General features: G+C 41.6%; 1 protein-coding gene across 1 annotated transcript; it reads right to left on the bottom strand.

Annotated features, from left to right (window-relative positions):
• Positions 1 to 61: 61 nt before the first annotated feature.
• Positions 62 to 27,631, bottom strand: fsip1 (fibrous sheath interacting protein 1). Its single transcript, XM_076749401.1, has 10 exons — positions 27,403 to 27,631; positions 27,244 to 27,301; positions 26,969 to 27,138; positions 26,760 to 26,841; positions 26,244 to 26,330; positions 25,399 to 25,538; positions 25,072 to 25,191; positions 22,296 to 22,457; positions 9,225 to 9,377; positions 62 to 543 (listed from the first exon to the last, which is right to left on the bottom strand). The coding sequence occupies exons 1-10, from the start codon at positions 27,562 to 27,564 to the stop codon at positions 436 to 438; spliced, it is 1,242 nt and encodes a 413-aa protein (XP_076605516.1). The 5' UTR covers positions 27,565 to 27,631; the 3' UTR covers positions 62 to 435.
• Between the last annotated feature and the right edge of the window lie 45 nt (positions 27,632 to 27,676).

Here is a 27,676-nt window from a genome sequence, read left to right as displayed (position 1 = left end):
TTAAAGTTAATATAATATAATGTTCAAACTTCACCCCACAGACCCGCTGCTATCTGCCGAGTGTTTATGTGTGCAGTAGAACATTCTGTGGCCACCGTACCCAGTTATTACATTTAATGACAGCAATTTTCTGTTCTCATCTATGATACTTAGGTTAATACAAAGGGTGGCCTTGCTGCTCTGTTTCCTCATGCTGAGCAATAAACACAAATAAAAACAATAAGACACAATCCAGCTGCATGTTGAAAACATGGAATGACGTTCAAAATGTCTTTCGTCATAATGAATTATTGTGGTAATTAAATGTAATGTTTAGATCCAGTCATTTTTCTCTTACAGCCTCCTTACAGCCTGATAGTGACATCCCAGCAATGATGCACCTTTTGATTGCAGGGCTTCAGATGGATCAGGCCCATCTGAGTCTTTCTTGGGGTCTCATGGTGTTGTGCCATACGTCTCAAGTTCCTGAGTCCAGCTTGCTGTCAGCTCACAGTCATCCAGTAGACCAAATAACTGCTCCTCAGTGAGGTCTGGTGACTCACTCTTTGGGAAGACACAAACATAAAATGATTTAAAACGTATCTATGATTTTAGACTGTGGGGTTAAATGCATAGAAAATCAAGGAGATGTGCAGATGTGCGTTTACTGGTCTTAAAATTCTTGACCAAACCAAAACAGTGTGTTGTATTAATGCGTGATCTGTCATAACAGTGGCAGTGCTTATTACTATACTTGACTGCTGCAGTCATCCCCTGTGCCTAGTTGGAAGCTGCCTGGGAAAAAACACTTCCAGTTGGATATAACTGTTGTTTTTCTACTGATAAGTTTGACTCTTCACAGGCAGCCCTCTGGGAGTGCTTGTAAGTTCAAGGAGAGAAGCCAGGCTTCTTAAAGTAGGTTATGAGGGAAAGGGTTTAACATTTTTAATGAATGCCAGTATCCATTCATGGGAGTGATGTGCTATCTGGCAACTATAATTTCAAATGATTTGGCTATGTAAACTTTTAATTCTTTTATCGTAATAAGGTGAGACATGATTCATTTACCTATGCGCGAGTGCTCAGAGACAGCTGCCATCTGTCGGTGTGAGAATTCTGTACTTTGTTTAGACAGCTGCAACTCAATAGTCAATTTGTTCCAATAATATCAACCCAATTACCTTTCATGACATGAGGATCGGGCCAAAAACGTGTCCAGTAAAAGCCAAATTCTAAATCTCTGAGCTGAATCATAGTCATTGTCATCCTTCTCTCAGCATGTGGACTCATGTTTCTAGCTGCCATCCCACACTGAACGAAATGTCCCTGGCCTGACGCGAGTCTGAAGAATTTAGCTGATTTTTTGGCCATTTGGGTCAAACTGAACACGCTGTAAACACAACACTGGCATATTATCATGTTATGAAATTAATGTGGCAAAAGAGTTAGCAACAATTTTTATTTACACATCCAGCAGACGTGGAGCCACATTACCATTCATTTGACGTCATGTTCGAGTCCATCTGGAGAATGTGGGTCAAATATTCTCTCTCCTTTTAGCTATGTCTTGGTCTCTCTCACTCCTGAGGGAAATATCTGGCTCTTTAGCCAATAAATGCTCCTCCATGTTCACTAGCTAATTGTAAGCTTTGTGTCCTGGCTGTTTGGAGCCGAGCTAACCCAGTTAGCATAGCTTACTACAGAGACGGAAGCAGGAGGGGAAACAGCTAGCAAGTTTTCTTGTTTTTGCACAGACTAAACAAACAACAGATTAAGTGTTCATCAGTGATCTTTAGAGGTGCTGGGAAGTGGATTTTGTTACATTTGGAAAGAGCCAGGCTAGCTGTTTACCCATGTTTCCAGTCTTCATGCTAAGCTAAGCTAACTGGCTGCTGGCTTCATATTTAGGGTACAGACCTGGGAGTGGTATTGATCTCCACATCAAATTTTCCACAAGAGAGCAACCTTAGATTTGCCAAAATTGAATATGAAAATATTCATTGCGCAGCTCTGAGATACAAAGATACAAAGCCCAGTGTTGTAAATGTGTGAAATATTTGTTCTTTTTCTATACAGCAGGCACACACAAAGCTAATAATAACCTGTATTAAAATTTGGGTGTCTGAACTGTACCACAGTGTGACCCGTCCCAGGCACTCTGTCCCAAGATGGAGAGAATAACATGCATGCAGTTGTTTTCACCTCTTCCCCACATCCTGCTGAGTCACCCGAGACAAAATCACATTCCTGCGTCTCATCTACCCACACAAGCTGAAGCTTATACTGTTCATCGATCATCTGTATTCCTACTCTGACCAGACCACCCTCTGAAACTCTCCAGCCCCTCACCAGGACCCAGTTCCTGACATACATCTCTACCAGACAATCTTGTCCATGTTCAAAGTCCTCCAGACTGTTAAAACCCGCCCCCCCCCCCCCCTTTGGTCATGGTGGATTGGCTCTCATTACTCAATTACACAGACGCTGCACATCATCTCCTACCAATGAACAGGAGATGAGACCACAGGCACCATGGACACATTCCAGTCTTGATGCCCCCTGCAGCACTGCATGTTTTTGCCTTTTGACATGCATGTAGCAGGACATGGCCCTTTGCCTGTAGACTTAACATTTTCACCTTTAAATGGTGAAGGAAGATGAATAGACCCATGTGTATGGTCTGTGTTTATTGTTGCGCATGCATTTAACTGTATGGATAAGGTAGTGGTGCTCTTAGTTGGTGTTAAGGATGTTCTTCTATGTTGGTTCCAAAGTGAGTTTTAATAGATATAATTGACGCCCCGCTCACAGAAAAAGAAAAGGAAATTGCTTGAAATAGCAACAGTAACATAAATTTGCACAACCTGCAACTTGAGATGTATGGCACAAAAAAATTCACTGGTCAATTACAGGGACGTCAGTGTTTGAGTGCTCATGAATGGGGCAATAAAAAATTGCCCCACTGGCTGGAGTATTAATGACCAAATTTGCCTTTAACCAGCACCAGCCGTCTTGGACCTGGCAGCTACAACTTAGACTTTCCTACAGAGAGGAGAGAAAATTACCAAATTCTGTGACTCTTTAAAAGTGGTTGACCTCAGGTGCCCTTAATAGTAGGGAGGCCAGGGGTGTCTGTGGGTGACTGATATGTGCTTTCCTGTCTGTCTACTCTCTGCAGAGCCAGTTAAGCAAAAGTGTTACAGCCACTTCAGCTCTCTACAGTCCAGGGTTTCCCAGCAGACACCACAGTCATTTCAGTGAACTGCAGAGAAAAGAGCTGTGAGTACAGGAAAGCTGTCCAAAGAAAATATACAATATGTTTCACTGAGTTGGTTCTGGAGAGTACCCTTCTTCCAATGGGTTATCACTGAAATAGGAATAACAGTGTTGAGCCTGGTGGGAAGTTTGTAAACACAGCCTTATTATCAGCGAAAGAAACGGATGGAGTCGATAAAATTTTTGTCTGAACTGGACAAGCTTCTGTTTTTAAGCTGCCATGAGTGGCTTTTGTGCAAGCATCCACTGAACACACTGCAGGAGAGGATGTAAACACACAAATTACTATGTTTTCAGTGACCGTTTCTCAGTCAAAGGAAGCGTGCAGCTGAGGGAGCAGTTACACTTAAGGCCGCTTTTGGAGTTATTCCCAGATATACGTTCTCTGGCGTAAACACGTGAAATACAAGCTGGAGATAGACTCTATCACCTACGTTACACTAACACTGACTTACTGAACACCACTAAGAAATCCCAATGGAAGAATGAAACAGACAGAAAAAAAGCATACATACAGTATTCATTAGGATAAAAACACTGCATTCTGTTCTAGGACTTTTTTGTTAAGTACATCCAAATGGCTGCAGTTTCAAAGTTTCTTTCTCACTGACTGCCTGCTTCACTGCTGCTCATCGAGTTACTGTTGATTCATCTGAGTCGGACCAACAATGGCTCCACGAGAAAACACACTTTGACATGGCTACTCATGAACCCAAGGTATTATTAGATATTTACCTATTATTCCATGAATCAACAAGCCCACGAATGATAAGAAGAGCTTTCGCCCTGGGAACATCGCTTCCCTAACATTGTTACCCAAGTGCAAGGTTTGCATTGTTGCAGAACTGACTCATCAGTAACTTCAGTGAGACTTGGAAAAGACAAAGTTAGAGTCAAATGAATCCTCAAGCCCTATAGGTTTTGTGGTTACTGTCAGAGTGCCAGCATTACTGCTCCAGACATCTCATACTGCTCCCAGTGCTTTTGCTCCCCCACCTGCTATCCAGACCCAGCAGGCTTATTGTATCTGTCACAGTCTGGCCGGGAGCCACATAAAGCCATGTGCAGAGAAAGTAAGTGTAAGGAAAAACAACTGTCACTGCCCTGTTTAGCAACTCTCTGCAGTGTATTCACTATCATTTATCACTTCACTCCTCTTCCTTGTGATTTTAAAAGCAGCAGTGTTGATGGTGGGTGCAGTGTGTTGTTTGCCCTGCAGACACGTGAGTTCAGTTACTCTCCCATTGGCAGGGTGGGTGAACCCCCAACCTCTGGTAAAAGATCAAGCTTCTTGGTCACTGTCCTGTATCAGTTTCCCACCTGGAGATGAATCTGACAAAGCCAGAGGTGTTCAGCCCTCCAGATATGTGTCCTACAATGGACCACCACCTCTGTACAGCTCACTGTTGGCTCCTGTACACACAGGATGCAGGACCAGTTTACCACAAGCATGGGCTGCTCAGCTTTCAAGGTCACTGACTTAACTCACATACCTGAGCTTTATCAGCCACAGACCCAGAGGCCAGTTCTCCGTGAAAATCCGGAGGAATTCTATTCACTACACTATATGTGCTCCCATTCAGAGACCAGCTCACTACAATCTGCTATAGTACACTATGACATCACTGTCTATGCATCAAGGTTAGAAGTTTTCCAAATGTAAGATAATGTGGATGATATAGATCAGGGGTCACTAACAGGCGGACCGCGGTCCGAGTCCGGACCCAGACACCGTCCTATACGGACCCGGACCTATATCCAGTAAATTATTAAGGGACTTCAAATTATGACGGGACACTTATATTTTAACCGGCGCAACTTTTCTAGTCTTTACGGCACCGGTTTAGCGGCTCAGGAAACGCACAAACCAATTGCATGCGAGTTAAGCCATCCCACGTGATGCTACCCAGCCAGTCGCATCTCTGCATTGCGGACGATAAACATAGCAACTCTGACTGCAGTCAGATGAGGAGTGAGAAGCGAACGGCGAGAGTGGGAAAAGAGGGAAAGAAAGAGAAACTGTGTAACTGTTCAGCTGTTATTTTCAAATTAGTTGAGACTGTTAAGATGTGAAAGTTAACAAAGAAAAAGGAATATTCAAGCTGTTGCTTCACTTTTACTTTTTCTAAAATTAAACACTTTCTTTTATAATGCACAATTTTTCAAAAAACATTTTATTTTCTCTATTTCATTTTTAAATTCAAATCTGCCTGGTTTAATGTTAAGTGACAATAAATACTGTCGAAATGTTTTTGAATTGTACTTTCTTTATTTGATCAGATGTTGATTACATGCAGATGTTGATACAACTACTAGGCTACTTCAGTGTATATATCACACAAATCATAACGTTATGACATTATGATGTTCCGGACCTTTGCTTTAGGAAATTTTCTCTAACCGGACCTCTTTGAATTTTAGTTGAATACCCCTGATATAGATCATTTGCGCCAGGGACTCTCTGAGGAGCCTCATTAGAGTCAGTTTATAGAAGGGCTTCCTGGCTGAATCCCAATATCCTCATTTTACCCCATCATTTCACACATGAATGAAAACATCATGCTCTTGGACACACCCTGCCTTTCTGCACGTGACTCACACTTTGCTCTGGTTGTTGTGACTAAGCCATCAAATGAAGTCTGGCCAGAAACAAAGTTGTCATTTTCAGGTGATTTACAGCTTTGGCTCAGGTGATATAATATGACTAAAAGGTACTGTCTAGCCTGGTAACTTAACACTTATACCAGCACATATAGAATTGTTTACCACTACCAGTGGACACAAATTCTTTCATAACAAAAACCATCTATGGCCATGAGTGCGAGCATGTCCTATTCTCTGCCACTCATTAGAAGCAGTGCCCTGGGAAAGGCAGAGACTATTGTGGCGACTTCTTTTTGTCTCTATTTCAGGAGATCATAAAGTGACAAACAAGAGTAGACAACGTGATAAGCCAAAGGCTGACAGCCAGTAGCCACGATAATGCTGGACTCAAGCAGAGCAGAGGGTGAGACGGGCTGAGAGAGAGAGAAGGTCTTTTCTCCATGGCTCCTCTTTTCTGGCAAACCTATCTGTGGAAAAACAGTTGTGAAACTGCAGAGTTGGCACAACAATGCGGCTCAACAATGCCTGAACAGTGAGCCTAACAGATTCGAGCCAACCTCACTGATTCACGAGTGGTTACCCTGTTTGCGTCGCCTCGACTGTAGGGGTGTGCTCACGTAACACTCTGTTTTGCTATTACACAATCCTGTCAAGAGATGTGATCCCTCAAAATCTGATCCCATCAAATCATTTTGTCAAGTGTGGACAGTCCAACACATATGACAGTGGCATAACAGACGAATAACAGATGAAAGCATATCCCTGCGATTAGTACTTGTGAGATTAAAGATTTCCCCACTGGATCCTGTCTTACTGTAAATGTTGGGATTGTCCTTCCTTTTGCAGTTGATGTAGGAATGCAGCCAAATAAGGTTGAAGGAAAACCAGATCAGCTGTTGAGAATCACAGATTTAGCTCTAACAGTTGGAAGTAACCCTGTTGAACTTATGTGTTTGCCCCTTTCTGGAAACGTTTATTGTTTTTTACTGTAGTTATGCCCATCATTAGCAGAGAACAATGACAGTCATACAAGTAATAGCTTTCTTTATAGAGGAAAGGCCAAGGCTTTGCTGCACAGGCAAATGTTATTAAGAGCGGAAAAAAAAGAACCAGGAAAATCAAAGGTGAGAGGAGAGATTCTTTGGCACAGAGATGAGCTTCACTGGAACAGGGAATTGTTTGGATTGAGAGAAAGGAGAGGCAGAGATGACGCACAAAATTGCAGGTCTCAGATCTGATTCCAAGACAACGCAGCTTTTGTTTGAATAAATCACTGCAAAAAGGTAAATCAGGTAGGCCTCTAGACAAACACTTTGTTAACACACTGGAATCAATCAAACTGAGGTTGAGCAGAGTGTCTGTCGCCACCGCTGCAACACATGAGACGAACCTTTTGAACATTTTCCACCTTTACAATAGGTGCTGCACTCTAGCAGCAGGCCAGACTAAACACAGAGCGCCTTATTTCCCATTTGAAGCAGAAACATCTAATATCCAATCCATCCTGGTAGGTTTTTTTTTTTTTTTTGAGGGATATTGCACTTCAGTAAAACATTTTTATTTCAAACATGTTCCTAAAACAAATCTATCAGCAGTCAGCCTGTTACATTAGCTTCCTTCTCTGGAACTCTGGCTTATGTTTTAAGTCTTACCATCACTAACCATGAGCAGTCACTACTCTTTAAGAAGACTGACTCACAGACACACAAATAGCATCATCTGGACCACAGTATCGCAGCTGATAAACACGTTTTTGGACTAGACTTCCAAAATCATTCCAAGTGCATGATATCACTTCATATAAGGCAGTATTAGTGGATCTGGAGCTTTGCACGCTAAAGGGGGAAAACAGGGCAATAATGTTAGAAAATAATGGAAAATGCTTGTATTTAAGTATAAAGTACCAATCTAAGCACCGTTAACCTCGCTTAGCTTCTTAGTTATCATGCCCTCATAATATACCAGAGCACCATGCACAGATCGTGCAGAGCTGTTTCACAATCCAGGTGTAAAAAGAGTGCAAGAGGACGTTTGAGTTACGGATGTTATACAAATCAACTTTATGACTATACTGGAGCTGTGTGAAACCCTCCCAGACAAATTCCATACAAATAAATCTTTTCTCACCACAAAACAAGCCCAGTGGCACTAAGAATACACACAGCGTGTGCGCTTTTACCTCTGCAGTCGCTTGCTGGGTTCAATCATATAGTTGACAGTATATAAAATGCAGTGACATGGAGCTAAATGCACAGAGTGTCTAGCTACCGCAGTAGTTAAGAGACTGGTGGTTTTGATGTTTTGTGATCATAATGAGAGAATGGTTTCCTCAAACGGCGCTTGGCGTAATTAGCAAAAAATTCCAATTGTTTCTCCTTAATTAGGCCAGGAATAGGTTTGGGTTGCACAGCATGGTGCCTTGTTTGATGTAAGGGTGTGGCTGCCACTTAATGTTTTTATGACCTCACTGAGTGAGAGGGGCATCTTTTATGTTTAAATTAGGCATATATACATCATGTTGTGGTTCATCAGTGTGAGAACTGATGTGTTGGAAAAGTTTAGGAAAACACATTTGAATTTGAATTCCATCAACAGCAGCGCTGTGAAGAAGCCAAAGGGTCGTTTGTTGTGCAAGACCCAGAGAAGCTGCCCATTCGAACAATGACAAAGTCAAACCACTGAATTTATCTGAAATGTTTTCTTTCCTTTTGCACAAAATTTAAAGTCATAAATGTCAGAGGAGGCAGAAATCAGCCACCTTTGTTCTTGGAACATTCTTGTGTTGTGCCTTTAGCTACAGGGTTTGGGGAAAGAGTGACAGTTCTGGTTGTAACTCTGCAGAGGCTCCTAAAAGCAGACAAAGCTCAATGGTTTCTAGGGAACGCGGTGGAGCTTGCATCTCGAATCTCAGCGAAGAAGGCTAGAAAGCAATGAAACACCGTGGAGGACAAAGGGCCATCAGTGGAGTAAACATCCATCCTTGTCCTCAGATCAGACTCATGCAAAAGCAGGGAAAGATATTTAACTGCTCACTGAAAATGTGGATCAAAACATACATTTTACAGAAAAGTGTGAACTGTGATGTGAGTGTGTTCGTGATACAAAGAGAAAGAAGGAAAATGAAGAGAAAAAGAGGAAGAAATACGAGTCTGCAGAGAAACAAATGACCTACAATTTCATCGTCCCCTAGCGAGAATGAGTGAGAACGAACTCTGCATTAATAATTTGTCACACACGTGTCTACTGATAGAAGCGCTGAGGGGTGTCATAACACACAGCGCAGACACTGTGTGGATGTAAGCACTTGTGTGAATTTTAGCATGTGTTTTGTTGTGTGTGAAAGGACGTAGCTGCTTTGAACTCACAGTCATCTCTTGGCCTCGGCCCAGGATCTCCAGCTGCTGTTGGATCTCTTGGAGCCGCCTCTCCTGCCCTCTCCTCTCCTTTGTATCCTGAAGGACCCTCTCTCCTGGCTGCGGGTCCCCATCGCACTTCCAGCCAACCTCTGAGCCATGGCCCTGACACGCAACAGATATGACTGGTTCTCACAGGGACCAAACAACTCATCTCACATGTGGACGTCCCTGGGTGCTCTCCTAGAGCTGCACTCAAAGCTTATGGCTGTCACTCAGAAACCTTTAAATAGGGATCAAACCCATATAACAGTTCATCACAATTCTTTTATGTGAAGGTTTTCCATTCATCCAAGTCTCTTGAGTTACAATATGCTTATCACTGTTAAAATGTCATCATGGCGGTGTCTTTTAAAGATGTAGCGATGAACACAAATGGCTCTTTCTACTTTTTACACAGAGCCCAGTACCTCAGCTCCAGTTCACCAAGGGTCCGGCATAAATCACACATTTATGGCATCCATGTGCACTGGGTTGACACAATGAACTGCAAGTTGCATCCAAAGCAAACTTTAAAAATGGGTCAGGAGGAAATAGTCATCCCTGGAAGACCAGTCCACGCACAACTGATAAGTGAGAAGCTTGTCTTTCTGACCGCACAATGGATCTTTTTCTTTTTCATGACCTGAAGTAAAACCATCAGATTCGGGCATATCACAAATATCTAAATATAAGTCTGTCACAAAAGGCAAAGATACTGAAATGCTACGCTACGATGAGGGAACAGCTTCAGCAGACACCGGTCTCAAAGGGAGGGTCAAACTGTTAACATCCTTCCTCACCCCACCCACAAGTTATTTCTTCACGAGTAAGGATGGAACAACACAGCCAAAAATGAACAATACTGTGGAGGCTGACCAGCGAGTGACCTGTGGTACAGCTATATTGTGACCTCTAAAAATACACAGCTACTATATAAAAACAGCAGCTACGTCAAAAAAAATTGTTAGGTCTGAGAGGATGTTGCCAACCGCAGGGCTGTTTTGGAGTGTCAGTCCAGCGCCGTGTGGTTGAAATCTCCATCCCTCTTGGTTAGTCTGGATGGCAGGCAGGCGCATGTATGATCTAATAATGTTGAAATTGATGGATATTTCATAAAATGTTGACATCTCAATGGGGACTTGCATTGAGCAAAATGGTAGGTTACTGGAGACAGCGGGATCCAGCAGAAATTGTGAACTTAAACACCTCGTTGATAGATCCACTGTGACACATTTATGATAGGATGTGATCTTAGTTAAGGGTAGGGGGGAGTTGTGTTCAGCTGAGCCAGTTTGTTGAGAAAAACGAAAGCTTCTGCTCTTAATAAGAAACAACAGACATGCCGACTTGACTAATATCACATATTGCATTCACGCAGATTTTCGGCAACAGAATTCTGTCAGTGTCACTCAATTTTGATATTTAAATCTTGGCGAAAACAAGAATCCTTTAGAATGATTTTCCCCAAGTGTGTGGCCTCACCTACCAGTGCCCTCTGTCTCCCTACAGGGAAATAATGACAGCTTCTATCTGAAGCCTCTTTTAAGTGGTCGTTACTAAAGCCCTTCAGTTAAGACTCCCTCATCCAGACTACAAAAGCCAGGACCACGACGGGATCAGACTCCTGTCGTGCACCAGAGTGAGAAATACAGCATTCCAACCAGGAAAAATAAAAATTAAAGTCTAGATTTACCACCATCCTCACACCACTAAATGCATGTTTCTAAAAAAGCCCAAATCTTTGGGAGAAACAGTTTATTTAATTTGGAAACGACATCTGCCCTACTTTTCAAGAACTATACGCTGCAAACTTTAAAATTGTCTCCAGGGTTTAGACATGATAAATGTATCACTGACTAAAGTTTGAATGAATTTGGCATGTAAATCACACATGTTACTGAACCAGTTCTCTGTGGCTGAATTAACACCCTATTAATTTTGGGGAGTGGAAGGAGAAAGCCCACAGTCCCTTTGTATAAACTTTACTGATCTGACCCTAATTACAGCAAATATAGATGGTCCCATCATCTGTCCTGGCTTTGACTTCCTCATTACTGATCTCTGTATGGTATTAGCTTAGTTACAAGAAAAGAAAATCAAGCAAACTTGGGAGGTTTGGTTTGGATCTCACTCACACCCCTCTATAAGTCCCAAGATTCCCTTTTCTTTCTCTCACTGACACCAGCAGTGAGACGTATTACTGACACAGACTAAGGAGTCCAAATCATCGATCACCTCCTCTCTTATGGTGTGTTTACATAGGATGTGTTTCAGCTGTGTTTTCCAATCGTCCGGTTCATGTGGGTGTGAAGGAACAGATATCCTTCTATTGTTATCAATCCAGCTGTCTGCACAGGCTGTGTAATGTCTCACGTTTTCCTCGTTGTAGTTGCATAAACGTGACCCAAAGTGAATTTTTAAGCTTTAAGTCTATTATTTTTCCGTTTTGCACAATTTTTTTCACACAATTTCTTCCATTTTACACTCAATGCAAACCTCTGCAATGTGCTATTATAATATTCAGATTCATCAAACTTTTGTTCCAGTGGACTGAGATGTGAGGCTGTACTTAGGAGCAGCAGAAGTTTCAGCTAGCTGTCAAGCTGTTAACACCATGTTCATGATGACAATGCTAACATGCTGATGTTTAGCAGGTACAGTGTTTGCTAAATTCTAGCTTACCTTGTTAGCATGCTAATATTTGCTAATTCGCACAAAACGTGATCAAGATCATAACACATTTAAAGCTCATGGGGGCATTCAGGAAATAGTCAGGCGATCACTGAAGTGTCCATCTTCTAGAAAACTTTTTGTTGGTAAAACCTGCTGGTGGGGCTATCGGAAAAGTCAGAGACCCCCTTAGGATTTATTCACTGGGGATCGTGAATGTCTGTATAAAATTTCATGATAATCCACTGAAGATTTGTTGGGATATTTCAGTGTATGTCGGGATCTGCAGGTTCCCTCCCTTTTTGCCTCATGTGTCCTGTGTCTCCCTCTTCTTCTGTCTCATGTCTGTCTCTCCCCTGTCTGTCCTGTGTGTTTAACTGCAGGGCGTGGCTGACAGGTCTGGCACGGCCTCCTCCTCTCCTGAGCACACCTGACCCCAGTCATTCAACCAAGCCTCACCAACCTCCGCAGTACATAAGCACCGGTCTCCTCACCAGTGTTCGTCAAATGTTCTGCTCACCTATGCGGTGCCTGCCATGTGCTCCAGCCTTCGCCCTGCCAGTCTGCCTTGTGAGTTAAAGCTTGGATTTCCTGTTGGACCTGTCTCCTCCTGGCCTGTTCATCAGCATTAAGACTGGATTCTCTTTTGGACTTGATACCTCTGCCCTGCTTGTGTGCTCTATGGATTGATTCTCTTTACATTGACTGTGAAAAGAGTATTAAACTATTTAAACCTCTCTCCTTGTCCCGTCTCCTTGTCTGAGCCATGGCGTTTAGCTCCATACACTTACCTAATCCTAACAGTTTGGAACAAAGTCATGGAATGACTGAGGTTGCCTTCCCTACAGCTACACCAGGTTAACTGTATTAGTGTCATGTAAGATTCATCAGCACAGATTAGTTCTAATGCCAAGATAAAACAGACTTGATATTGTTGGAAATACTGCATGTGAACACATACTTGCTTTGACAAGTGAAAATTGAAGCTGTATGAGATCATAAGTGTTAAACTGAGACAGGGTTCATTTTCTGTTTCATAATAGACTCAGTAGCCTGTAACTTATTATTTGCAGTACTTTTACCACAGTGTTTCTAAATATATAATTGAATAAGCAGTAATAATAAGAGCAACAAATTTTGATCCATTTCCAAAGCATTGGCGAGGATAAACAGTAGAATTAGTCTAGACCTTAATAAACTCCAGCAATTGTTCTAATACATTACAGAATTTGTGCTCCTTCTTCTGGAATGTGTGATAGCTTTAACTCAATAAGAGGTTAGACTGAGTGACTTCCAAAAAGAGCAGGGGAGACCAGGGTTCAGCATATCTGAACATCAGCAAAATGCTGGTAATTGGCTCTCCTCGGAGTAGCCACTTGACATGCTGTTGAAGATCTCCAACAATCACATTACCTATCTGGGTCACAAGACCGCTGGGAGGCCACAAAGATTCAGACTTTGTTTTCTTTCAGTTTGAAAAACATGTCAAACATTATTATCTCTTAACAGAGGAGTTTGACAGCCTATTAATGGTGATCAAATGAATGCCTCAGAATTTGACGTTGCATTCCTGTCACGGGTTGATATTAAGTACAGGATTGTAAATGCAGAGTATCACGCTGACTGCCAAGTGCACCTTGAATACAGAATGAATGTTATTGATACAGAGAAAAAGCTCATTCGTGCATGATGTGACAAAGCCGTCCTTGTTTTACCTTACAGCTGAGAGTTTGCTTTCACACAACATGAAAAAATGTACGATTTTCCAACTGCCATGAGCAAAATCATTATTATTACATTACTTGTACGACTTTCTGATAACTTCAGCCAAGCATGCCTTTCACATTCATTAAGTGATTATTGATATCCTGTGATCAATTTTATGATTTCAAATAGAAGCAACACATTCCATCCCGCGGTTGTCATGGTGTTTTAGTGTGAAACAGCTGCAGTGGTTGATGGATAATCTACTGTTGTCCAAAGTGACGAAACAGGGAAAATAGCAGGGATTATTTTATGTTTATAATTCAAAACAAATCCTGGATGCCTGACACTAAGCAATACTGAGTGCGCTTTATCCTGATGTTCCCATTAAAAGGAACATATAATTATATGGCATCAATCATGCTAGTTTTGTTAGACAGTGAAGGGAGCCATTGAGATTGGTAGCCTGGAGCTTCTTCTCTGCTTCAATATGGGTTACATCTGTGCTGTGATTTGCCAAATAAAACAGCTGGATCCTCTCATGCAGACCCATTCTGACATACATCTCCTAAACAACAAGAAAACAAGACTAATGACCAGGTCACTCTTACGTATAAGTGGTCTGTTGCATCCTGCTGCAATGTGTGTACTATGTGGCAAAAAGGTGTACCTGCTCATGATTTGCTTTAGGTTCTTCTCAGATTAGGTGTTTAGGAAGACCGTGTGAAGCCAGACCAAGAACTGCTAAGAGAGCCTGATGATCTTGTTCACACACTCAAAACAGGCTAAGCATGGACGGCATACTCTGAGGCAGCTAATCCAAGGAAGTGTCAGCTGTAAAAGCCTAAACACCAGTACACACTCCAAACAAACTAATTCGTACAACGTGTGGTCTTTTCAACCAAGTTCGTCATACCTTTTTCAAACTGGCTACACGTCATAGGAAGGAAAACACAGGCTTTTGGGCTGTTTTTGTGTTTAGCAAACGTGCAAAGAGTTTCGCAAATCAAACAAAAGAACAATGACTCGATGGATTTTTCCTTGAAAACACTTATGTGATGTGGACGCTCACCAAAAGTACAAACAACAGTTTGCTTTAGCATGCAGTAGCCACAAAACAGCTCGCTGGCCTTGACTGTAGGGGCCTCTGTTATATTAATTATGTCTGTTGGTCACATTAAGACACCCAGTCATTAAAAAAAACACTCAAATAATGAAAACAGCATGTTTTTGTTGTATTCCATTTTATTTGGTAATCTGATCTAATCCATACAATAGCCCACTCCCCAATAATTCCTTTATTTTTAAAGATTATAACTGAGATTCTGATTTAATGTAGTCATTTTGTAGTTAGTGGCTCATGTACTGTTGTGTTGGACTGCATTACTTTAAAAATCTTCTCCATGTACATCAGAGAACAGAGGGCAAGTGACACTTTTCAACATAATGAAATACAGTAAAATATAGATGTAGCTGCAGCCCACAAAATACCACAAAAAGTGAACATGAAAAGCTTCACAAACGTGGATTTAATTAGATTATAAAGATGCACCTGACTGTTGGTAAATCAGTATGACAGTCTACTTCTCCAGAGACTGATTCCTGTTGAATAGAAAGTATGCTCCCGTGTGTTGGCGGGTAATACATCTTGTTAATGACCTTTGGCTATGTGCAAAGGGACAGTGCTGTTATGATGAAAGGGGGCCAGCCATGCTGACTCACCCAGAGATGGCTGGTGTTGTTCACAACAGCACGCTCCTCTCTTTGTGCATCTCTGTTTCTCTCCTTCTGCCTCTCCTCAAAATCTGAAGTATAGTAGAAGCTCTGGCTGTGCCACGTGGACCCAGGCTACCTGCCAAGGCCTGTCCACATGCCTTGCCACGAGCGCTCCCTGTGAGAGCTCGGGAGTAAGCTGTTCGGAAGCTATGGCTGAGAATTTCTCAACTTCTCTCTGTCTCTCTCTCTTTTTTTTTTTTTCCTCAGATTTCTTTCTCTGTCTCACAGATTGTGATTTTGACCAGCTATGACCTGTGGTCCTCTGCCAAGTTTGGAGGCAGAGGTAACACAGCTGTCCACCATGAATGTTATATATCTACCTGCATGCTGACACTTGAGTCAGCAAGGTAATACAAACAAATGTCTCTGATCCTGCAGAACTTGCCTTGCACATAGTCTAACTCTTAACGCCAGAATTCCTCTCTCCTCTGTAAATCTGGACTACAAATCGATCTACTACTGCTTTATGAGAGATAATGTGAGGGTTTGTATATCACCATCTTAAAAATTGTCCCAGATATGAAATCTGTTTGAGTCCAAGTTGTCTCTTTTCCCTTCAGAGGTCATGTTTTTACATCAGCATTTTGGATCTGTGGTAGATGACTTGGTGATTGCTGAACATTCCTGAAGTATTAGAAGATTCACTTGTGGGTCATCTGGACTTTATACTTGCTTCCTTTTTTTTCTCAGAATTGAGGGTGGTCTGGAGCAATCACTGTTGCACAGATCAAAACCTCCTGGTGCATCTTACAACCAGAAAAGCATGCTGAATGTGATACTGGGTTAAAACATCCACACCACCTGTGGGCTCCTCAGTATTTAAGGATCATCCGAAGGGCAATCAAAGGTCAAAAAATCTTTGATCTGATTGAAGTTTTCACCGTTTGAGTTGAGGAAGAAGATTTTGCATTTGTGATCCCTCCAAACAATTCTAAAAGCTTCACAGTCTATGTCTTTTACTGTTGTTAAAGAGACTCATAGGATCATCTCCACCCAGCATCACTTCACTAATATAAGGTAATTTCAGCGTTTGCCAAATAATGACACAGATAAAATAAATGTGAGCAAAGAGCTTAAGAAGCAGACCATGTAAAATATTTATTAAAAGCATCTGGGGGGGAAAACATCCAAGCATCTTTTTGCACTTGTCTGCCAGTGACACATGCTGCGTATTCTCAGGCACGATATCTGACCTAGATTTCAGATGCTGAAAGTTTTGGTTTTCATTATGATAGATGAAATATAGGACTGTGAACATTGTCAGTGCGATGCTTCAAAGAACAGTTTGCCAGCTAACAGCTAGCCTGGCTGTGTCCGAAACCTCAGTGAGACATTTTTCAGTTTTTGTATGAATTAAACAAATGAGAAATAATGTTTTAATGAAGTTAATTAGTGTGCCGAAACAGAAGGTGTTGCGAATTTAGCTTTGGATCTTTCACACAAATTTGACTGCAGGGCTGCTTGTGCAGTCCTTGTTGATTAGCGCCAAACACTGTGCAGACGTTGGCTGTAAGCTAGCTAGAACCAGACGCACCGACAATATCTGTGGAAGTCTGTCTGTTCACGTCTTCAACCTCTGACTGAACTCAGAATTCATCAGAAGCTCCAGTTCTTTTTGTCATCTCCCTCCGGTCTCTCTCCTTATCCGCTTGTCAGTACGTTTATGAAGCAGATTCATAAAGCCAACACTGTCACAGCAATCCGTGAAATAATCATACAATTGAATCTAAAGGATTAGGGTACATGCCCGTGAATTTTCAATTTTTCTGTGACACTCAGCATGATTTTCAAACTGATATACTTCAATTGGAAGTATGTTTCATGTCTGCACCACATCCACCTTTGTTCTCATTCTGTGGTCAAGTTAGCGATAATAGATACACAACTGGTTAGATTTACAAAAGCTTGCATGATATATTAAACAGCTGCTGTCGGTAGCTTTGCATTAACTATACAGACACAAGCTTGGTATTTCAATCTAAATCTTGGCAAGAATACGTTTTAAAGTCCTTTAAAATGTGGTCAGCTCTGCCTTACAATATAAAGAACAGTGGCTTGTGATCATGTTCCAAAATGTTATTTAATTCGGATCAGGAGATCAGGAGATTAGCAAATATTTTAAGCACTTATTGTCAGCAGATAATTTTGTGACTGAATAGTCTTCTATGGAGTGTCATAATGAGTGGAACAGTCAAAAGTTAGATCTCAACCATGGCAGGGAAAAATCTCTCTAAAACCACTTAACACAACGGCTGCTGTGGGTAACACCAGTGGGAGAGGCGTTTATAAGAAGACAATAAACTGGGTCTCTTATGAATTATAGGGTGGGGAAGGGTGTGGAGTCTATTCTTTTTAGCCAAGTCAACCTTGTGAAAAACACCAAGCATGCCACATGTCAAACCTGACATCTCAGTTCTCACCATGCAGCTGTGAAGAGACGCTCCTGTGGGATATGTCAGCAAAGCAGGCAAAGCTGACATTGGACTTCTTATATTAGCATTCGCTTTGAATCAAAATGGGTAAATTCATGCTAATACACCACAAAAACACAAGCGCTAAGTAGGTTACCAGTGTGATAAGGGCTGAGAGCTGGATTCAGCCAAGCTTCAGTCACTGGTATGGAACAAAATGCAGTCAAATCCTTTTTCTGTTGTGAATTAGCATGTTTTCAATATTTCAGTAGGGCCATGAACATTGTATTCCAGAGAGGACACTTTCTTCCTTAGCATTAGATGTCCTTTCCTGCTGTCATCACTATTAAAGAGAAACATACCGTTCTTATTACACTGCCTTTTTTTTTTCTTTTTTTTTTTTTTTTTTTGCTCTTTTACTTTGTACTTCTGGCTTTATTTGATGCCAAGCCATATGCATACAGTATTACTTGTACAATACTATTTGGGTGAATAATTTGTGATAATATGTGAAGGGCTGCCAGTATCCTGACTTTCTATCATGAATTCAAATGCAGCTTACACTTGATGATATAAAATAAGAACTAACCCACATTTCAGTTGGATATAACATAACCAAAGCTTTTCTCCAGCTGTTTAATTATATGACTGGACCAAATAAGATAAATTTGCGAACTATCTGCTGACCACATTGTGTTGGTCAATTGGGCGTTTTCTGCCCAAAACTCTGCTCTCTCACTTAACATTTGCTGTAGTTAAAATCATGGGTGCTCATCAGCAACCACACAATGTGACTAAGTGACCTCATGGTCTTACATCAAAATATAGCCAACCGGTACACAACAAAAACACAGCTGGAGTTACTATGCAAACACAGTGGGAACGGAAGCCCTGCTGATTAAGGCAGGGATCTGTCGCAATCAAATACAAAGGGACAGTGACTGAAAGCCATACTGTATAATACCATTAATTAATTTTCACTGCAACCGCACTTTCAAAAAACCCACATTTGAGAGAACAGCATGTGTCATTCTGATCTGTGAAACACACAAACACACACAAACACCCATGTTGCCAAACACCAGCGAACGCTCATGACAGAATCCCCTTCTTCTGGCTTCAGACTGTGGGTGGTGCAGGCATTACCACGCAGTGGTACAGTAGGAGGGGTGCACCGTACATTAATACTATGTGCCAACAGATGTTTTTAATGACAGAAAGGCTTTTTCAGCTGAAGCCTCAGAAAAAGGGGAGAAAATGAAGAATGCAAAAGGAGCAATGCTGTCAGAAGCACAATACTGACGTCGTTCAAGGAAAACACTGTTCACAGTCATGTTTTGATTCCTTTCAATCCAGATCATGAAAGCAGGTTTTGTAGCTACCTGACCTTTTCCAACTCATCCCAAAAAGAGCCAGAGGCAAACAAAACAAGCCTTTTTCCTCATAAAGCCGTAACTCACCATGTGGCTGCATGAGTGATACCGTGCTTATATAAATACTGATCCTGATTTTATGACGTTACAACGTGGATTTTTCTAAGCCTGATCATTCAGTCAGTACAGTGTAATATGCACCTGCTGCAACATTGCCTGATAGACATGAAAAGGCAAATAGCTGGTCCCAGTGCACTGATATGTGCTTTATCAGAAAACACGCACACCATCCAAGACATTTTCACTTGTACAAAAATGTACTGCTACAAGTAGATGACTGGCCGCAATAGGGCTATTCTTATCTAGTATACAGTAGTCTTTACTGTATATGCAGTAAGCCTCCGTGCATGTGTTAATATCTCCAAATGAAAGGGTAAACCTTGTTCCTTTTCTGGAACTGGCACTCCTCTACCTCCACCAGCTCTGTAATTAGGTTCTGATGGGGGGCTGACTCTCCTCTGTGGCAGTATCCCGGCTGGTGCCAGGCCCGACAGACTGCATCCACCCTCAGAGGCTCAAGTGAAGGCCCCGTGTAGCCCGAGAGGCTACTCCTCAGGCGACTGCACAGGAATGCAAGAGCTGCCTTTTCCTCAATATCAATCACGACTTATTGGGAAAGGACACTGCCAAGTTCTGAGGTCACAGATTCAAGCCCCAACTGATCCTTCATGAGCGAGTGCTCACATGGGAGAGGTGAATAACTCCCGCTTTCATGTAAAATGTGACAGATGATTGATCTGACACAGCCAGAGAACAACAGACTACAGCACACGTGGAAATCTAGGCTGTGTTTTAATATGATGGGGGGGGGCTCCAGTGGTGTTCAAACAGGGATGCGATGATCTCGTTTGTGTACGTTACAGACCTCTCTGGAATGAGCAGGCAAAGCAAGCAGGTTCCTGCACTGCTGTCCAAGTGGTTTTAGTTTAGAACTCTGACTGGTGCAAGCTACCGCTGAGAAGAAAGCTAACCACAAAACAAAAGCATATTTACTTTTATGACCACCTATAGGATTTATGGGAGTGATGGGGATAAATGACTGGCTCTGAAAGAGATTTACTGTCAGTGCAGTCTGTCTTTTAAGATATGCCACAAGAGTGAGGTGGGATTAAGGCAGGGTAAGGAAACAGCTACTTTTTAAGCAATGCAGGTGCAGTTTTCAGCAACCTTTCACTTTTTATTTCATACACTCCATGAAAACACTAAATTACAGCGAATTTGTATTTTGTTTGTCAAGTTAGCAATCTGAATCATCTGCAAATGGTTACTCAAGGTTTTATGTCATTGTTTAATTCATATTTTACATCATTTGAAAAGGAATGCCTCCATTAGCCATTTCAGCGCTAATAGAGAGCAGATGATGGATGGATGATGTGGAATTTTTCTTTCCCAACAACTCTTTTAAACAGGCAAGATGATTAAAGTGTGGGAAGGAAGGGAGAAGAAGGTTACACAAAGTAACACATCCAGCTGCCCAGTAATATCGGAGCTTTATACTATTGGCTCAAAACCCAGTCCACATCATGCAGGGAGAGCACAAGGGAGGATGAGAGTGTTATACTCATTCACACTGAACACCATTACAACTGGTTTATATATTAGTTCATGAAGTCTGGGAGTTTCAAGAAGCAGTAAGTCATTGCTTGTTGTGTCTGACCAACAGTCCAAAACCAATAGACATTCATTGTACTATCATAGAAGCATAAGAAAAACAGCAAATGTTCACACTTAGAAGTCAGGACCAGTAAAGTTTTGACATTTTTGTTTAATAAATGGCTTAAATGATGAATCGATTGTCAAAATCGTTGCGGATTAATATTCTGTCGATCGATTAATAGAGTAATTGTTTCAGCCGTACACAATTCATCACATCATATTTCCAACTCAACACAGCTGAGAATCTTGATCAATTAAACAGATGCATCGAGGGCACAAAATAAATGACCTCAATGTCGAACTTTGTTTTACTGTCGTCTCATTATAACATCAGATGACTGGCTGAGTAAATTTACAGCGAAATAAGTGGAACAGCAGCATAAATATTCCAGACATAATGACACAGATCATGTGGTATTCCTGTTCTGGGACTCAACTACTGCAGTTTTTCCTTGTCAACATCCAGTAGTGATAGTAGAAAATGGCACCCTTGCTTTGCAAAAGTGCTTTGTAAAGTTTTTACGACTACAAAAACATCATTTTGCACTGACAGATTTCGCAAGTGATGAGCATGCCATCTGGCCTTTAAAATGTAGTGAGATAAGGTCCTGAGATAACTCACTGAGCGCACGTCTAGGAGCGGGGCCCAAACCCAGGAACAAGGGCTGGAAACTTTTTTACAGTTATAAATATCTGTTAAGTTGGCTCTTCTGTCTGATGTGGTGGTGATGCACAGATCATACTCCAAACTCAGTATTTCAAACCAGTATTTAAAGGGTGAGCATTACGAGCTGGTACAAACTTAATTCAGAATCTGAATATATACATGCAACTCAGGAAATGGACAAAACATGAGGAGCCACAAAAACCTACAAACTACAGGGACAAAAAAAAATCATTTGCATTTCTGAAAATGATGGATGCATAAAGCAAGCATGAACCACCTCAACATGTTATAAAGTATAAAAATGCCAAACTGTGTCAGATTTACCATTGCTCATACGGAAATAACAGTCCTTTTTATAATAAAACAATAATAGTTTTGTTTAAAATTTACAAGCAGCAAATCCTGCTCCAGAGGCTTTATATTATGGCCTTAATATGGAAATATGGAAAAGTGGATGGAAAAGTGAGGCAAACTTCAGCTAGGAATTACAGCATCTTACACTATAGTATTTTCCCCCACTTAAGAATAAGGGTGTGACTCCCTGAGGGTCAGTAACAAAAGATTTTACAAGATGTTGCCATCGATGCCCTACTGAGCTGACCTTGTAATAAGGCTTAATGGCTTTGCCTCAGAGAAGTCCTGGGTGGTGTCTGGAGGAGTTAATGGCATTCTGTATAAACCCATTGTTATGAGAATGTAGACAGTAGTGCCGTCGGACACATACCTGGGACAAGCTGAGGTTTGTGTATGAGCTTTGCACTGAGAGAAACTCCTCGACAGGAAGGAGGAGGCGGATTTTGCAGTCAATGTCGATCAGCTGCTCCAGGTCAGAGGGCTCCGGGGTGTAACCCTGGCCTGTCAGGACTGAAACAGCCCACATGTCCTCCTGGAAGAGAAGCATCGCTGAAGTAAGTCATGGCCCACAGGGGATAAGCCTGCTTTAGTCAGTGGCAGCCTAAATAGGGGCCTGACAACATCTATTGATCGCTTATTTAGCAACTTCATGACAGTGGTTTCTGAACCAAGAAAGAGCCTGACTTGGTATTCACTTCTGGATGGCGAACAGGGTGCTAATAAGGCTGATGTCTCGCCCTCACAGTGACTTTCTATCCCAGTGAGTTTCCCCCCTTTAGCCTATGAGAAACAGCAGGTCGGTGATGAGCTCATCACAGGCCAGTGGTGAGATAAGATCTTGCAGTAAGGCTTTCATGCCAAAGAAGATCGCAACTCTGCAAGAGCACAGCTGTGACCTCTGAACACTGTCGGGGAGGGGGGGGGGGGGCTGGCAGAGGACAATAGCAAACATAGGAGTCTATTGACTAGGCGGAGCCGCATCCAAAGCCAAAATTTAACAAATGACATCCACAAATTCCTACAACACTGATTTATTGCGATGGAGCTACTCCAGTGTTTTAACCGTTGTGGTGGTCTACTTGGATGTGGCAGAATGCCTCAGTCCCAGACTTCGGTTTGTCCTTTGTGTTCACATGCACGTCTTTGGAACGCTGCTTATTAACCAGACACAACTGAGTGAAAACCGCACGAACACTGGTGGTGTTCTTCGCAGTGATCGATTTTACAGAAACAAGGAACACAGATGATGGGAAACCAGGAAGTCGTGCTAATATTCTTTATAGTTGAAACAAATCAAGTCCATTTAAGAAAAGATACGCTTATTTGCTTTCTGGAAGGGAATGAGACAAGAAGATTGATATCTCTCATTTGTACGGTAAATATGAAGCTACAGCCAGCAGCTGGTTAGCTTAGCTTAGCTAACGCTTCGATTTTTGTACAGATTCAATAAACCAGACATACTGTGGTAATTAGTGAGCTGTACAGGTGATAAATTAGAGGAATTTGAATATATATTAGAGGCTATCGAGTTCCCCCACTTTCAAGTCTTTATGATAAGCTAGAGTAAGCTAATCATCTCCTGGCTCTAGCTTCATATTTAGTACAGGAAATGGTACTGATGGTATTATTTCGTCAAACACTCAAATCTTTGTGCTGACACATCATTTTGGCAAATCAGAATGCCTCCAAGAATACTCAAACAGGTATTTTTTGAAGATCATACAATTGTTCTTTAATTCATATAATGACAACAAATAATGTTCCCATTATATAGTATTGAGGCCGTAGATAGAAGGTGAAGGTCAAGTAGAAGAGATTGCATCCACTAATGCAGCCCCAAAATATTCTACGATTACGGACTGCTACTGACTTGCTGCCTAGGCTTACCAGAAGTGGACCAAACTGTGGAGCATGTTAGGACAAGAGTCAGTAGTATCAAAAAACGTGTGTGAGGCCAACAGTGAGCAGAAGCTTCTGATTGATGTGTCCTGGGGGATTCTGCCAAGAACTGGGTGAAGTCCTCAAAACTAAAGGCGCATCACTGCCAAAGTCCTGGTGACATAAATAATGTGCTCTGCTCCGTTATGGCCATTCATAATAGCATGTCTCGCAATAACAGGAAGTCTTCTTCCAGCCAATAAAAAAAACCCAGAGCATCTGCACTCCCCTCAGTTTGGTATCTGCCACCACAATTACTGCAGTATTGTTGTAAAAGTCAAGGCAAACATCATAAATAGAGCAGCAAGACATAAAAAAAAACCCCTGGCAGGCTGTCCCACGGATGCAGAGCTGTCGGGGTCAAGCTAAATGGAACCGTATGTGAAAGGTAAGTATGTTCCCTCTCGTTTCCCAACAGGCTTCATCCCATCTGACTTCACACTGGCCTCACAGCTGCCAAAAAGTCTATTAAAGCAAATTAAAACTGAAAATAAAAACATTTGAAGTTAGGATGGTGTGGGCGGGTTTACGGTGAAATAGCTCCAGGTGGCACAGGATGCTCAGATGAATCTTCAAAGAAAAACAAGAGGCCTCAGTCTCTCTGCACACCCTCACTGTGAGTGCATCTGTAGGTTATGGAAGGGCTACATGAAGATCCTGGCTTCTGGGTTTTCACAGAAACACGCAGGAGAGGGAATCGTTCTGAAAACTTGATAATAAAATGAATCCATAACATGCAGCATTCCATGGGAACTGCATGCGGCACTTGACATCTGGTTTATTATCTGAACTCTTTTGTGGAGTTAGAAGCTTCAGCCCAGAGGCTGTCGCTGCTGCCAAGCAGTCATCAAAATATGGATATCTGACAGTGTTACGCTTTGTGCTGCTCAAAGGTGACATCATGTGTTTAATAAGGCCAAATGTTACATAATGACAGAGATTCCAACAAATAAGATCACGAAAGAAACGTTTTCGAAATACAGAGATTGTGTTAAAAAGGCTGTGACTAAAGATAACATTTGCTTTCTATAATTAACTAAAACACAATGTTCTAAATAAATATCAGATCAAAATATTGGTAGCAGGAGCAGTGATTGGATCATCTGCTGTAAGACTTCTGGACATGAAGGAAGAAGTATTAAGGAACTTGAAAAAGCGAGACTCATCCTTCACCATATGTTGTCTGTTAGGTCTTCATGTCAGCCTACCTCGCTGTCAGCACCTCTGGCACTGTCCGCTTCCTCTTTGTCTACTGCTTGGAGGAGCTCAGCCAGACGCTCTTTCTCTGCCTGGGTCAAAAGCACTTGGCCACCCTCACCACTCACTAGCTGTTGCATTACACCACATTGGTAAAAAGAAAAGAGAATGAAAATCATTATTAGCATAGGATTTCTAGTCTTTTCAGTGGTGCCCTCTTTCTCTTGAACTAGAGACAAATATTTTCCCCACTGGAAAAACAAACAGTCCAGAGACTTGTTCCAAGTCATGCGATATACCCCTGCACTGCATTTGGCCCGGCGTGAACTTTGACATACCTCAATGTTTCTCTTGACAAAGTCCGTCTGTTTTTTTGTGCCTTTAGAAGCTCCACAGTGACTGCCTTCAAATCGCTCTTCCCCACTCTCCTCATGGCCTACTTCAAACGACTCGGTCGAGCTGTCTGGCTTCTTTTCACCTGTCAGGCAAGCCACACTTTAGATTTCAAAAGGTAAACATTGCAAAAGTAAGTCGAAGCTCAAATAATAACCATTAGCCAAAACTGATAAAAATCACAGAATGTCTGTGGGAGTCATTTTTCAACCACAAATTCTTATTCTATCACCCGATCCACATGATTAAAGAGTTTGCAGCTGCCCAAATAATCTTGAAACAGGGTGAAATGTAAAGAATTTGTAAAAATGAGACTGCTATAACATCATGCAATGTGGCATAGTGGGCGAGAAGACCATGCTTCAACTAAATTGTATGAAGTTCAAGCCCCCATGATAGTATGCAGCCAACCTGCCTAAGTGTCTATAAAGGGAGCAACACAATGAATTCCTGGGCTGCTCTTTCTGGGGAAAAAATTAGATTTTTTTTCCTGAGGGGATCAATATCATAAAAAGCCACAAGATCTTGATCAGGAAATTGTTCATGACTTGCATAGTTGGTGAACTGTTGTGCATTCAGTTCTGGAAAACTGCTGTAATATCTGAGTGAGTGCGCTACTGTGTGCACCAGCCTGCCATGAAGGGGAAAAACAACAGCAATAAATTCCCTGAGCTGATGGCGCCATCAAGTGCACAATCTAGGCACTACAGGTGACAACATAATTCAATGACCAGCACATGTAAAATATGCGCGCTGCATTTTCTGTAATGTTCAGTTTTCACTAACTTACTTTGCTCCAAGTATTGGTCTCCATTGTGCTCACAGTCAGGAACCTGAGTTTCAAACACAGGCACAAAGCTGTCCTTCTCTTCTGTCCCTTCAAGACATAAAACAGATTTAAGATGACTTACAATGACTGTTTGTCATAAACTTTTCAACACAATTGCTCATCTATATACTGTCGCCTGCGCTTAAAAGTAGAGCTGCAACAATCAGTCAGTTAATCAATTAGTTGATCTAAAGATAATTAAGTTTTGGTCATTTTTCAAGCAAACATTTGCAGGTTCCAGCTTCCTAATGTAAGGATTTGCTGCTTTTCTTTGTCATTAGTGGTAGTAAATGAAGAGTCTTTGGGTTATGGATAAAAGAAGCAATATGAAGGTGTCACTCTGAGAAGCTCTGAGAAATCATGATGAGCATTTTTCACTTTGACACTTTATAGATTAAACAGTTTCTTGAACAATTGTGAAAATAATTGGTGGATTAATCAGCAGTGAATATAATTGTCAGTTGCTGCCCTACTTACCGGTGGGTGCTTCCAGAGCCAAAAACAATCTTGTGTTCAAAGCTTCATGGGCACATTCAGAGTGACCTTCGGACCTATCCTGCTGCAGAAAAATACATATCATAACATCACACCATAGGTGATGAGAGTAATCACTTTTTTTAGTCAATAACAGTGCAGGTCAAGTGAGCTGGTAGGTTGAGTGAGGTGAATACAAAGACTGTGTCTACCAGGAACTCCTGCCACAGTTTTGCTTGAAGTTCCTTCCTTTGACGCTTGATTTCTTTTACATTGCAGATCTTTTCAGACAGTATTTCATCAAGTAGTCGCATTTCCTCAATGGCTCTCTGTAGTTTGAAGTCTTCCCTCTCTTCATCTGTAACATCAGTATGACACTGACCTAAAAGACGCAAAAATATTACATACATGTGGGGTAACTGAATGAGCACTGGACCATCCTAACATTGAGCACACCAAAGGTTACTTCATTGTACAGAACACTTACCTTTGTCAAGATCTCTGGCTGAGGAGTTGGTTAAAGTTTCTTCCGAGTTGCTCTGGATCTGCAGGGCAATATGTTCTAAAGTTATTTGAAATATCGAATTTTCTAAGTCAATAATAATGACTGTTATAATGTCAGTGTCTTTTCGTCATCTTTACTTACCTGAATATCAGCAGCATCGTTGGTCAAGACAACAAGGGCAAATGGAGTTGTAGGACAAATCCTGTCACTATGAGGCAGTGACACGCTCGACACACGGCTACCTATTTGCTCACTCGACGCAGGTCGGGAAATGTCATCTAAACTACCTCTGGTAATTTCCATAGTGTGGTTTTCTTAAGATGTATGTCAAGAAGACCGACGACGACGACGAAGTATTTGCAATTATTAAACAGCTGTTGGCTTAGTATAACCACTTGTCAACAGAAACTTTCTA

The sequence above is a fragment of the Chaetodon auriga genome, chromosome 14 (genome assembly GCF_051107435.1).
Source record: "Chaetodon auriga isolate fChaAug3 chromosome 14, fChaAug3.hap1, whole genome shotgun sequence".
In the NCBI taxonomy this organism is placed as follows: domain Eukaryota; kingdom Metazoa; phylum Chordata; class Actinopteri; order Chaetodontiformes; family Chaetodontidae; genus Chaetodon; species Chaetodon auriga.
The sequence above is the reverse complement of the archived record's forward strand: the minus strand, read 5'-3'. Positions and strand labels throughout refer to the sequence as shown.

Coding starts and splice junctions, on each gene's coding strand:
- fsip1 (XM_076749401.1), bottom strand. CDS start 27,564: ATGGAAATTACCAGAGGTAGTTTAGATGACATTTCCCGACCTGCGTCG. Junction 27,302..27,402: donor ACGATGCTGCTGATATTCAG/GTAAGTAAAGAT, acceptor ATTGCCCTGCAG/ATCCAGAGCAACTCGGAAGA. Junction 26,842..26,968: donor AACTGTGGCAGGAGTTCCTG/GTAGACACAGTC, acceptor ATTTTTCTGCAG/CAGGATAGGTCCGAAGGTCA.